The following is a 12988-nucleotide window of genomic DNA, read 5'->3' as shown; positions in this document are numbered from 1 at the left end:
TGTAGCCTAAATGCTATTAATGTGATGGCCAAAAGTGAGTTCATGGTTAATTAACTTTCTGGCAGTGTCTTACTCGTGTCTCTATATTCTCTCTAACTTCCTGATAATATAAGGAGAAGTACTTTTTAGAAAGACAGATATGAGCGATGACATTATGATCCTAAAATAATATGGTCGTTTTCGTCATTTCATCAAACTAAGTTACTTTTCTAGCCTACAGGTAAATATTTAGGCTATATAATGGAAAACGATTAAGATGTTTTGACAAAATGTTTATCACCCAAAATTAACTACATTTTGATTTATAATCTGACCATCAAAGTTTGATTTGGGAAGTCAAATATATATTGATTAAACTACCTGAACATTTAACATTTATAAAATCATACTTTTGACTAGCTGGTGGAGTCGTGAGCAAACCTGCATTCACCTCAGTAATGGCTTAGTGCACATTTAAAGTTAAATCACCTTACAGTATAATGTAATCTAAAGCACAGTATCATATTTTAATAATTTCATTTTTTTTTAAAGTAGGCTGTCGGACAGGCGTACCTTAGTAGAGACAATGTATACAATTGTATACAATTTCCTCTCGCTAATTAAAATAGCCTCGCCAGTTCTCGAACATTGGAATAGCCTATTATGTAAGCATTGTAAGGTGTCTTTAATTATGTACACTAATCTACTTGAGTAAATGTAGCCTATTCCCTTTCCATCAATGCTTTTTGGACGATCTAGTATTTTCCCCGTTGTCCCTGTTAAATAAAATATTTAAAGTGAAATTAAATATTTACACCCCAGTTTAGAAGCCAGGATGTGAATAAGGTGAACTTTACCAGGAGGCCTACAGCGCCCCCTTCCGAACACCCAGCCTCTGTACAGGCCGCAGAGGAAGGAGACGTGTCCCACTTTCAGATTAGCTTCAGCGGTCAGATGGAGGCAGACAGCACCGGTGGGAACATGGGGGACAAAGCCGACGTGGAAATGTCAGAAAACCCATTTGAACCTTACATTGAATCCCTGCGACAGCAACTGGAAGACCAAGATCCCATTTTTCTGATCGGAGTTATAGTCGCTTTTGCGGTGGTTGTCATTACCTGTGGTAAGATGTCACCGTTAGCATGCTAACATTAGTTTAGCAGGCTAGGCCTTGCTTTAGCAGAGTAAGCTACGTGTTGTTATATAGCGAGTTGGTCAGCAGGACATTCAGTGTTTACATGTGTTGTCTAATGTTATTTTAGTTAGTTAATGTGTGCTTGAACAAATCAAAGGGTGATTCAGCAAGCTGAGAAGCTAAGTGCTAAGCTAAAGCGAACATATATCAGTTGATGATTATTCCACACGGAATTCTTTTTAACTTTCTATAGTATTGCTCTGTGAACAATGTGTTTCGAATGAGAATTATATAGTGACTTTACTGTCTGCTTTTCTCTCTTTCCAGTGTTTCTGAAGTACTTCCTCACCAGTAAAACTGTCCGAAGTGCTGTGCTGCTGGTGGGACTGTGTGACTCGGGGAAAACGCTCTTGTTTAGTCGGGTGAGTTGATACAACTGAAGCGCCATCGCCACGTTGTCTATTACAGGAAAGCTCAGCTGTTCAGAGACTGTGGACAGGTAATCTGAGTGATTTCACGTGTTTTTGCAGCTGTTGGCAGGGAAGTTCAAGCGGACACAGACCTCCATCACTGACAGCAGTGCTCCATACAAAGCCAAAAACGACAGAGTAAGTTCAGTACACTTATCCCCGTCAGCTATCATGATTCCTGATGGTCGTAGTTTACATTTATCCTTTCTCCCTCCTGTACTCAGGGCAGCACCTGGACTCTGATTGACCTGCCAGGACATGACAGTCTTCGCTCTCAGTACCTGGAGAAGTTCAAATCTGCAGCCAGGTAAGAACGAAACAACCTACCTGAATCGTTTATTTCTGTCTGTTAGTGAGGTAATAAGCCCTATTCCCTAAAGTTGACATTACCATTGTATTGTGCTAGAAAAGGCAGGTACCATTAATTATTTTTAATTCATCACAAACATAAAAAAAGGGTTTTACCTAATAAAAAACATATTTTACAACCTCAAAATCTACATTAACATGCCCAAAGCTCTATTCCAAAGGTCGTATTTATTTACTTTGTTTACTTAACTTGTCCAAATAATCTGAAGTAGCATGACCTCTGACCTACAGAGAACATTGGCATTCTGTGGTATTGTGTTGATCAAACCCAACCTAAGCAAAGATAACCATTAGTATAGTTTTGTTTATGTTGCTTTTAACACCAAACTGGATAATATTAACAAAGTATTTTACCAACTTTCTGATCACATCTTTCTCATCATCACTCTCTCTTCAGGGCCATTGTGTTTGTAGTGGACAGCGCTATCTTCCAAAAAGAAGTGCGAGACGTGGCAGAGTTCCTGTACATCTTGTTGACGGACAATGTGATCTCCAGGAATGCTCCAGTTCTTGTGGTGGCATGCAACAAACAAGGTTCAACCACAGTGTTGCTTTAAAAAACACTGTTATCTACGCTTTACAATCTTTTAGTTCTGCATTTTGAGCCTGCACTCACTAAACACAGTTTATTATTTATCTATTTGGCAGCATAATTTACTGGTCTCCTCATATTACAGATATCACCATGGCAAAATCAGCTAAACTGATTCAGCAGCAGCTCGAAAAGGAAATGTAAGTAACTTATTTATTTGCTGTATTTTGGGGCATTTACATTGACTGTCTGATTCCAGGGTTCTTACGCAATATGGAAAAGTTTGGATTTAGAGTTTAAGATATTTGAGTGAAAAAATGATTTAGGGAAATTAAAAACAGTTGACTATTGACCGTATCCTGTATTCTAAAATATAACATTTTTAATTGCTAAAAATTATATTAAACAGACCAGAAAGTGTGAAACAACCCTCTGATTCCCATTTAATCTATGTTTAGATAACTTTCAGTCAAATGTTCACCTCAAATTTCAAAACTATACGTATGTGACACTTGCCATTGGCAGCAATTTGAATTCAGATTATTGGTTAAAGACAGTTGAGCTGAGATTTTAACCACCTACCCTGCAATTTATTCTTGACCACCCAGTCTTTGGTTTGATGTACAACAATCACCCTGTCTCTTGTTTCTCGTAGGAACACCTTGCGAGTGACGCACTCTGCAGCACTGAGCTCTCAGGATGGCTCTGTGGGCGGCAGTGTGTATCTGGGGAAAAAAGGCAAGGACTTTGAGTTTGGCCAGCTGCCCCTGAAGGTGGAGTTCCTGGAGTGCAGCGCCCGCGGCAGCAAGGGTGAGGAGGGGGATGCAGACATTGAAAGTCTTGAGAAGAGCTTGGCTAAACTGTAAAGTCAGCCACTTCAACAACCTCAGATCACCGTCACTTCAGAAATCAAAGGAGCTACGATATCCAGGTGGAGGATTTATTTGACAGAAATGCTGAATCAGCCCCATCTGTGCTGGCTGTCGATGTAAAACTTAAAAGATGGAATAACTTTTGATGCATATTCAATCAAAAACACCAAAAAGACTGAAAGTAATGCAAAGGAAATGATGTGGCAGTTACCAGGCCCTCTGCAGTGAAGAAGAGAAATGATTGTGTGCTTATTCAGTGTAGAACTTACTGTGATCCTTCAAGTGCTTCATTTGGCTTGTTTAGAAAAAATACTGAATAGTTTAAAGCATTTCAGTGTTGTACATTTGCTTTTGCTGCAATTTAAGGTTCACAGGTTTTCACCATTTTTGTTTTAAACTTTGGATTTATAAGCTGCCTTGTGATAACCGCTGGGCATGAATTGGATTTATTCACTTGAACATTGAGTCTTGTGCCTTTTCCCGGTAACCTTATAGAAAAGTGTTTTGCTGGTTGGCAAAGAAAATGACAGGTTGCTTGTTTGAAAGTGTTGTGTGAATACAGTGCATTTGCAAGAAATGTTCAAATTTATTGAGATTTTGTTTGTGGTTGTCTGGCTTGTTAAAAAAAAAACCTGACATTTGGAAGTTTTTGATGCTTGATGAAAACGAAATGCACAGATTAAGCACTTTTTCTTAAATGGTAGCAGAAGACAGTCTGTCTGGTGTTAAGGAGAATCATGGTATAATCAACATAAGGAAAAAAATCTTAATTGTTCATTACATTATTAACTGGGGTTTAGCTGGGTGTCAGATCACAGGGTGCTGCTTAAGATCAATTTGAAAACAGCTCCACGTCTCAGTGAACAGGGTCGCCACAAACCCCAGACAAATGTATACTTGGCTTTTTCCAGTCTGGCACATGGTTTGGATTGAGATGTTTTTACTCTTCAAAAGCACCACAGACTGTTAAATATGCTACGTTCTTATTTTCTACGGTGTGGTAATTTTACAGTTCACAAAAGTGCAAGTATTGCAACATTTATTTCCAAGGATGACATTTTTTATAGGACCACACGCAAGCAAGAAAAACAAACAAGCCAAATTCAATGAGTAAATATGGCATCAACGTAGACCCAAAAAAACGAACCATTTAGTTTGTTGAATATTGTGAAAAAACTAATATGAAACAGATTTGTTTGTTTCAGTGCTTTTTGAAACACCAGTGTTTGTTTAATGCAAAATCCCAATGCTAGTCACTATTTAAAACACCATCAACAGGTTCATACATCATCAAACTGGAGTGTATACTCTAGGGTCTGCTCAGACAAAATGCAAAGCAGCTTCAGCTCTTTACGATAACATACAAACTCTTGAGACTCTTCTGCCATCACCAAGAATAGGAAATTGAGAAATGAGAACTGATTGTTGCCATTTGTGGGCACCCGAAGCTCTATAATAGAATGCCAGTACTGTTAGGGAGAAACAACACAACAGCATATTTGCGAGTTCCACATCAGGTGCATGCCAGGAAGAGTAATTACAGTCTGATTGCTGAAATAAACATTTCTATGATATATTTGGAGGTACGCCTATTGGCGCCAAATATTCTCTAATTGCTAAATACTCCACAGAAAGTAACACGAGGCAACAATCTGCTACACCTTTGTTCTGAACACACCTTACAGAGTTTCAAAAACACAAGTTTAAAATAAGGCAAGACAAAATATGAAAGAGCATGATGCAAAGTGAATCTAAAGTGGAGACAGAGGGTACACGGTCAGGCTGGAGCTCTGATCTGCAACCACCACACTTGGTTCTCCTTTCAGCACAACAGGGCACAGCCAGTTCACTTTGTCCCCATGACTGATGCAAAGTTTGGGGCCAGACTTCTCCTCCGTCACCTCTTGTGCACATGCTGCCTCTTCATCGTCCACTTCTTCTTTCTCTGCTTCAACCTTTGGTGGGGTCTTGGCTTTATTCTGGGATTGGTCTTTCCTCTTTGCTTTGCTCTTGCTCTTCCTGCGTGGGGTAGCCGTCACTCCAGCCTTTTCCTCTGGAGTCACCACTGGGTGCTTACTGAGGTCCCACAGGGCAACCTGGCAGTCATTTCCCCCAGTGAGGAGCCAGTGTGGGTGTGAAAGGAAATTTACAAAGTGGGCTTGTGAGGCCCCCTGACTGTGAGCCTTGACTGCTCCCTGCTGGTCGAGTTTAGAGCCGCTGCCGATCCGCATCACATGCACTCGCCCGTCCTCTGCCGCACAACCCAGAATGTTCCCACAACTCGCCACAGAGACACAGTGGACCAGTGGCGGATTAAAAAGCTGCCCAGGACGCTGCTGATCGTCACCTTCTTCCTCTGCCACATCCTGGAGGTTCAGGGTCCAAAGAGGACGAGTCTTTTGCAGACCCCAAAGCATCACCTTAAGGGACAAAAAAAGGTCAAATAAATCTGGAGAGATGCAACAATTTGTTTACTGATTATTCAATCAATAGAAAACTAAAACAATCATAAAATCCATTTTTTACATGTACAAATTAAGCTTAATCAATTGTGGAAATTCCCTGCTTTTTTTTTTATATCTTATTAAAAAAAGGTAATATCTTTGGGTTTAGGATTGACAAAACAAGACAATTAAAGACATTACCTTGGACTTTAAGAAATTGGGATAGACATTTTTCACTTCATCTGACATTTTATAGACCATTAATGGAGGAAATAATGGTAGTAATAGCCCTAAATGTAGTCTTGGTACATGACACAATAAAAAATGGTCCTCTCCCTTACCTGCATGTCGAGTCCAGCAGAAATTAGGTTGTTGGGCCTGTGTGGCCGAAAAGCAACAGAGGAGCAAATGTTAGTGTGTCTACGAAGAGTCCTGCACACTTTTCCTCCAGGAAGCTCCAGTACCCGGACCGCCCCGGAGTCATCAGCTACTGCCAGGGCTGAACCCGTCTCATTGAGGGCCAACGCATTGATCTCCTCCTCCCCTGCACCCTGAAACTCCTCCACAGGGCCCTTAAGGTTTCGGGGGTCGAGTACACTCACTGCGTCTCCATGTGACACGTACAACTGTACGGGAGCTGCATGAGAAAACACAACACTAGTGCTATCCTCCTCACCAGGGAGAGTGAGACGGCCTATGATCGTTCCCTCTTGACTCCACAATGTGACCTCTCCACCTTCTGAGCCTGAGGCGAGTAGGCACTCGGGTCCCAAAGATGCCCCAACACACAGGATGGATGTGGAGTGGCCCTCAGACCACTGCCTGGCCATGCTGACCCTGCAGAAAGTGAGGAGAAATAATATGTGGATTTGCTCTGACATACCTGTTGTATGGCAAACATCAAACAAACCTCAAAGCAGCAATGATGACTTACCAGCAACTTTGATTGTTAATTAATTGCTCTGTTGTTCAGGTAATGGAGACAAACATTTATTTTATTTAAAAATATTGGATCTTTCCAAAGCCTTCCATATCGTGTGACCCAGTAACTCCAAATGAATGCAGAATTATACTCATACACTGGACAAGTAGGACACACCCCATTTTTATATAAAAAGTGAAGAATTCTGCCTCTTTTTTTTATTATATAGATTTAATTTATTTTCAATATCTGCCATGTCATGGGACCCATTACATCTGAATCCACACCAGATATTAGATCTACACTGGACAAATACGAGACGCTTATTGGATTTGCATAAAATAGGCTTCATCTATTTTATATGAATATTATTATGCCGATAGACTTTGAAGCAGAGTAATATGGTCTGTCAAATGTCCAACCTTAAACTAAACTGGCTTCTATGTGTCTCTGTCTCATAATAACGGTGAGACACATCATCAGTGTATAGTGTTATTATTTTCATTTTCGCCGAGACAGACTGATTAATGAAAGAAGTAGAAGGGAGAAATAGCTGCAAACAAAAAGCAAATGTCAAACCCGAAGAAACCAAACAGCTATGCTAACGTTTTAGCCTAAAAGCTAACGTGTAACTCCCTGATCAGCTGGCAGTTTGGCTGGGATGATAAACACGACGTTATTTTTCTGCTGATTGAAGATCATTTGTGAAACAACAACAGTGTTAGAAATGCATTGACAAGGTCAAGACAAAATGAAAACAACACTACCTTAGCAAGTGCCGTCCAAACATCAACAGGCTACCATGCGGGGTCCGGTCGCTCATTGATGACATCGCACATTAGTTTTTTAAAGCTGAGTTTTGGCCATGCTCATTACTAAAACATGTTTTCACGATGAATAGCGGACACCACTACATCTTATAAACTATCTCTAATAAAAACAATATTTAAAATGTATTGCTTTTATTACTTGTAGTTTTATTATTTGAGCTATTTTTAGTTTCTCACTCTTTACTCAAATCAGTATAGAGTACTATAGAGTCTATGATGGATGTTGACGTTAGTGCAAAACTGGGAGGAAATGCTTCCTGAAAGGAATACTAAGATGTTATGTCAATTTCTTTTGTAGCAAAAAACAACTTGCAATCTCATGTGTAAACTACATAGTCTCAGTTAGGAAAAGCAGAAATTGCTACACATGCTTCAGAAAATGAAAATCACACAGGACACAGAGGAGGCAGAACATCAGATCATTGTTCAGCAGACCTTCATTTCCACAATGGCTGTTCCCTGCTGATTCATCTAAAGCTGTAGATGTGATGAGTGTGGTCCATTTCTAGGTCAGTGAACAGTGTGCCACACTGCCTCACTGAATAGGGAACAGAGAGGAGAGGCCATGGTTCACACACACACACACACACACACACACACACACACACACACACACACACACACACACACACACACACACACACACACACACACACACACACACACACACACCAACCACACTTCACATCCCCTTGACACACTGCATACGCGTTATAAAGCTCCACATCCCTCAACCCTTTAACAACAGCTGCTTCACTACAGGGAAGAAAGTCAGGATCAGTCTGGTAAGTTTTGGCTGATTATATAAATAGTATTCTATGTGAGATGGAGGAGTTTAACGGTCTCCAAAGTCACTTGTAATTGTTTTTAAATTTTACATAAACAAAGTTTGTTCAAAAATATTTTTAGGTCAGCTTGAGGAAGTCATGTATAATGTATTGTACTGTTATCTGTATTGCCACGTCTATACGTTTACTCAAAATACACTCAAAATAAATATTTCTAAATTCCGTTTCTGTCCTCAATTTGTCATGTATTACATTTAAAACATACTTCTCTTATTATTATTTGTCTTCCTCATCAAAACATTAAATGCAAGTGTCTGTTGTTTCCTTTAAGAATATATAATCTTAGAACAAAAGCATGTTTTACAACGTTGCCATAAAGGGTGTCATTGAGATACACAACTAGATGCCGGATGAGTAGATTATTTTAACTACTACCACTCTATTAAGACTTGTACACTATAGTACAATTCAATACAACTGTTCTTTAATAAGGGTTACTTTGATGATTCTGTTCAGTATTTGTCATAGATGTGGCAATTCAAATATGTTAAGTATCTAAGTCATAGTCTTATTTATTTAATCTTTATGTAATCGGGCAGACTAGTTCATGTTGTTGTTGCACTGAACTTCACAAGGCTCATAGTGTTTAGTGACACATTCGCCACAATTTCATCAAAACTGAGCCTTATAATCTTGTTAGGGAGAATTTATGGAGAAGTGGTTTCATTGCATTGCATTGCATTAGATTAAATATGTGTAACTAAAGGCCACTGAGTGTATGTTGATACTGTTTGAGTGGTGAGTGGATTTAACTCTCTTTTAATCATAGACACATTATAGTGTTTTATAAAATGTTATACACACACATATACTCATTCAATGCTGACACAAACTGTATTGTCACAGAGGAGCAGAAGTTCTCAGAGAGCATTTTGCATGTAAGTATGGAGGTATTTACCTTTTTCTATTCATGACCTGTACATGAGATACTATCTTGTGTTTTTGTTTAATTTCTACCTCAATTTAAATTGTTTTTAATATGTAATTTCTTTTGAAGCTGTCGTCACATTACAGATAGTATTTGTATTAGCACTCCTATTCACCTATAAATCTGTCACCCTGTTTAGAGTTAGAGTTGTATAGACAACAGCAAAGGTATTATTCAATAGTTTTCTACACATGATTGATATATTTAATGTTTATTTATTTAATTTTATTTATGTTTGTTAAGCTCCTTCTCAGAGGATTTGGAGTTCCCTTTAAATTTTCACACACTGGAGAGCATGAGGTCGCCCTATTTTCCAGCGAGGACGGTGCTTTTCCACAAGGAGCCCAACGGAGTGACGTACAGAGTGCCAGCGCTGCTCTTTGTGTCTCGCTCCAGGACCTTCATGGCCTTCTGTGAGGAGAGACTCAGCCCGTCCGACTCTCAGGCTCACCTGCTGGTCCTGAGGAAAGGCACTTTTTACAGGAACTATGTGGAGGTAGATACTATATTGTATTACTATATTGTATAGATATAGTAAGTGAAAGCAAAAGCAATTCTCTACTTGAGTAAAAGTGGTTTCTTCAAAATGTAAAGCACAGAATATCATTTCCTGTCTTAAATTCCCTAAGTACATAAATACACAAAGAGGTCAATTACAATATACATATTTTTTCATGTAGGAGAAACCTTGAAACCCCCTTTTTCTCAGGCATTGTACAAGATAAAATGTAGTAGTTTTATATTTTTTGACTCTTCCTCTCTGATTTATAACCTCCCTCCTTTTCTCTCTGCAGTGGGATGACATTCGTGTCCTGGGCACTGCTTTCCTGCCAGGCCATCGATCCATGAACCCGTGCCCGGTGTACGATGAGTTCACAGGAACTCTCTTCTTATTCTTCATCGCTGTCCTCGGCCACACCTCCGAGTCTTATCAGCTGGTGACAGGGAGGAATGTGACCCGTCTCTGCTACATCTGCAGCACTGACGAAGGAGACACCTGGAGTCCTGTCACCGACCTCACCAAGAGGGTCATAGGAGACACTCTCAAAGGTTAGGGATTCATTAAGAAAAGATCCGCCCTTAAACAGACTTAAGTTATTATTTTCAGATTTTTTTAAACTTATGAAGCTGTCTTTATCTATGCAAAATGATTTTAAACATTGATGTCAAAGAGTTCTTCTGCATCCTCCTGCATCATTGGTTTTTAAAAAATATGTACAAAGTCTATGGGGTTCCAGAGTGCGCTGTGTGAAGTTTGACAAGTTGTCAGCATCCTTTGCGGCTGAAAACTACAAATAGGAAAAAGAGACAGATCTGAGTTTGGGTACTCAGTAAAAAGTCAGTTTACCAGATGAATGTAGCTCACTCCTTGCTTAAGGCAAGCATCTCAAGGTTATCAATTAAACTGCTCAGAGAAGTGGGAGATTCTTCGTTTTCTCTGCTTTTGAGATGCATAAAGCAAATGCAGAAGTATTACATGAAATCTATGGAGAAAAAATCTTTAAGAATGTTTACTTTAGTGATATGATATTATAAAAAAAGCTCTTGCTCATTATGTACACTGAGTTTCATTTTCAGACAGACTTGACCAAAAGCAAACACATACTTTAAGGACCCCTAAGGTATCACCTGCTTCTCACTTCCTGCTCCCTCCCTGCAGAATGGGCCACTTTTGCTCTCGGCCCGGGCCACGGCATCCAGCTGAAGTCGGGCCGTCTCCTGATACCTGCCTACGCTTACCACATTGAGTGCAAAGAGTGCTTCGGACAACTGTGCCAGACCACTCCCCGCGCCTTCTGCTTCCACAGTGACACCCACGGGCGGACATGGCATTTCGGGGAGGCAGTGCCGGTACCTGAGAGTGTGGAGTGTCAGATGGTGTCTGTGGACGAGGAGGACGGGACTAACGTGCTGTACTGTAATGCCCGCAGCCCTCTTGGTTACCGGGTGCAGGCACTCAGTCTGGATGATGGAGCCGTGTTTCAGGAGGGGCAGCTGGTGCAGCGCCTTGTGGAGCCTCGAAATGGTTGTCATGGAAGCATCGTGGGATTTCCTGCACCGTTACATTTATGCCATTCTCTCGACAGTCAATTGAATCAACCCACACATCACTCCAGACACTGGACTTCCTCAAACATCACCACCTCTGTTTCCACCCCAAGCCCCAATCCTCCAGATTTCCTCACCCCCACCTGGGTAGTTTACTCCCACCCAACATGGACATCTGCACGCAAGGATCTGGGCGTGTTCCTCAGCCTTTTCCCCCGTGATCCAGACAGTTGGCGGGGCCCGTGGGTGATCTACGAGGGCCCCAGTGCCTACTCCGACCTCGCTTATCTAGAGTTGCCCCCCTCACCTGGTGCACCGCCTGCTGTGGCCTTCGCTTGCCTGTTTGAGTGCGGCACAAAAACCGCCTACGATGAAATCTGCTTCAGCATCTTCACTCTCTACGAGCTCATCGATAATCTGCCCCGGGAGGTGCAGCTGGGAAATATCGATCATGAATGTAGAAGAAGGCAGAATGAAGGCCCAGACGCAGATTGTACAAGTGGACATGATGCACAAAGTGCTGCAGTTCTCCATCAGGAGCCTGGATTAAAAAAGAGAAGGAAGAAGCTGAGTGAGATGTGCTCTGTGTCTTAAATGTAGTTGTTGACCTCGTAACAAAGACTTTAATTGTCTTCCAATAATAATTTTTATATACACACTCTGTGGCCATATTATTAAATACATCTGCCCAATCTAGTACTTCCTACATCTTTTCCTGGACTTTCCCGGCCCAATTCATTCAAATTCAAAGTAAAGTTGGAGACAGAGATCAAGTTTCATTACTGTTATAACTATGACAAGATTTGCAAAATCCAATGTATATATATGTCTTCCAAGAATTTCAAGACGCGATTATTCCTCTCAAAAATCTCAACCCTTGAGGATTTCAAGGATGGTGGAAGATGATAACTGTTCTGCTATTAAGTCTTTATTTATTATTATATAGTCAGGTCCATAAATATGTGAACATTGACACAACATTCATCATTTTGCCTCTGTACACCACCACAATGGACTTGAAATTAAACACTCAATATATGCTTTCAGCTTTATTTTGAGGGTATTTACATCCAAATCAGGTGAATCGTGTAGGAATTACAACACATTTTATAGGTGGTATCTCCTTTTTAAGGGACCAAATGTAATTGGACAATTGGCTGCTCAGCTGTTGCAAGGTCAGGTGTGTGTTTTTTCCTCATTAGTTCATTTACTAAGAGCAGATAAAAGGACATTTTTTTTCAAGTGTGGTATTAGGATTTGGAATGTGTTGCTGTCAACTCTCAATATGAAGTCCAAAGAGCATAAATAGCTATGGACCTGACTGTATAAGAGCTATTTTAATGAATTGCAATACATCGTACAGGTTTACTCTATAATGTGGTTACTGAGTGTATGTACATATTACTGCAGAATATTGTGCAAAGAGCATTAACTGCACCTCAGTGCAACCAGTGAAAAGCCTTTCTGTTCAGTATACTTGTTTTGATGTTATTCACTTATATTGTTGATTAAGTCTCATTAAAATGTTCTTCACAATTAAATAGCTTCTCTATTTCTGGGATTTCAACATGCTCAGCAAAAGCAACTCTTCAATTAATCTTCTAGGTATA

General features: G+C 40.3%; 3 protein-coding genes across 5 annotated transcripts; 2 read left to right on the top strand and 1 right to left on the bottom strand.

The window, feature by feature from the left end:
- Positions 1-847: 847 nt before the first annotated feature.
- Positions 848-3946, top strand: srprb (SRP receptor subunit beta). Its single transcript, XM_063907933.1, has 7 exons — positions 848-1102; positions 1442-1536; positions 1645-1722; positions 1809-1891; positions 2351-2487; positions 2631-2685; positions 3141-3946. The coding sequence occupies exons 1-7, from the start codon at positions 934-936 to the stop codon at positions 3349-3351; spliced, it is 828 nt and encodes a 275-aa protein (XP_063764003.1). The 5' UTR covers positions 848-933; the 3' UTR covers positions 3352-3946.
- A 602-nt stretch (positions 3947-4548) lies between these two features.
- wdr53 (WD repeat domain 53) lies at positions 4549-7571 on the bottom strand. Its single transcript, XM_063907926.1, has 3 exons — positions 7491-7571; positions 6143-6638; positions 4549-5777 (listed from the first exon to the last, which is right to left on the bottom strand). The coding sequence occupies exons 1-3, from the start codon at positions 7553-7555 to the stop codon at positions 5109-5111; spliced, it is 1230 nt and encodes a 409-aa protein (XP_063763996.1). The 5' UTR covers positions 7556-7571; the 3' UTR covers positions 4549-5108.
- Positions 6899-12914, top strand: neu4 (sialidase 4). 3 transcript variants are annotated; one of them, XM_063907924.1, is made up of 5 exons: positions 8330-8338; positions 9248-9279; positions 9573-9825; positions 10124-10379; positions 10990-12914. In XM_063907924.1, the coding sequence occupies exons 3-5, from the start codon at positions 9625-9627 to the stop codon at positions 11970-11972; spliced, it is 1440 nt and encodes a 479-aa protein (XP_063763994.1). In that variant the 5' UTR covers positions 8330-8338; positions 9248-9279; positions 9573-9624; the 3' UTR covers positions 11973-12914. The 3 variants fall into 3 exon arrangements, with proteins under 3 accessions (XP_063763995.1, XP_063763993.1, XP_063763994.1); XM_063907925.1 differs by lacking the exon at positions 9248-9279 and having other exon boundaries at positions 6899-8338; XM_063907923.1 differs by having other exon boundaries at positions 6899-9279.
- Positions 12915-12988: the final 74 nt, after the last annotated feature.

The sequence above is a fragment of the Eleginops maclovinus genome, chromosome 18 (assembly GCF_036324505.1).
Source record: "Eleginops maclovinus isolate JMC-PN-2008 ecotype Puerto Natales chromosome 18, JC_Emac_rtc_rv5, whole genome shotgun sequence".
In the NCBI taxonomy this organism is placed as follows: Eukaryota; Metazoa; Chordata; class Actinopteri; order Perciformes; family Eleginopidae; genus Eleginops; species Eleginops maclovinus.
The sequence above is the reverse complement of the archived record's forward strand: the minus strand, read 5'-3'. Positions and strand labels throughout refer to the sequence as shown.

What these genes read in the sequence shown, in the direction of transcription:
- wdr53 (XM_063907926.1), bottom strand. Translation starts at nt 7,555, where the DNA reads ATGTCATCAATGAGCGACCGGACCCCGCATGGTAGCCTGTTGATGTTT. An exon ending in TTTGGACGGCACTTGCTAAG is followed by an intron (nt 6,639 to 7,490) that starts GTAGTGTTGTTT and finishes CACTTTCTGCAG; the next exon opens with GGTCAGCATGGCCAGGCAGT. An exon ending in CTGCTGGACTCGACATGCAG is followed by an intron (nt 5,778 to 6,142) that starts GTAAGGGAGAGG and finishes TTGTCCCTTAAG; the next exon opens with GTGATGCTTTGGGGTCTGCA.
- neu4 (XM_063907923.1), top strand. Translation starts at nt 9,221, where the DNA reads ATGCTGACACAAACTGTATTGTCACAGAGGAGCAGAAGTTCTCAGAGA. An exon ending in TCTCAGAGAGCATTTTGCAT is followed by an intron (nt 9,280 to 9,572) that starts GTAAGTATGGAG and finishes ATGTTTGTTAAG; the next exon opens with CTCCTTCTCAGAGGATTTGG. An exon ending in TTTACAGGAACTATGTGGAG is followed by an intron (nt 9,826 to 10,123) that starts GTAGATACTATA and finishes TTCTCTCTGCAG; the next exon opens with TGGGATGACATTCGTGTCCT.
- srprb (XM_063907933.1), top strand. Translation starts at nt 934, where the DNA reads ATGGAGGCAGACAGCACCGGTGGGAACATGGGGGACAAAGCCGACGTG. An exon ending in AAACGCTCTTGTTTAGTCGG is followed by an intron (nt 1,537 to 1,644) that starts GTGAGTTGATAC and finishes GTGTTTTTGCAG; the next exon opens with CTGTTGGCAGGGAAGTTCAA. An exon ending in GGTGGCATGCAACAAACAAG is followed by an intron (nt 2,488 to 2,630) that starts GTTCAACCACAG and finishes CTCATATTACAG; the next exon opens with ATATCACCATGGCAAAATCA.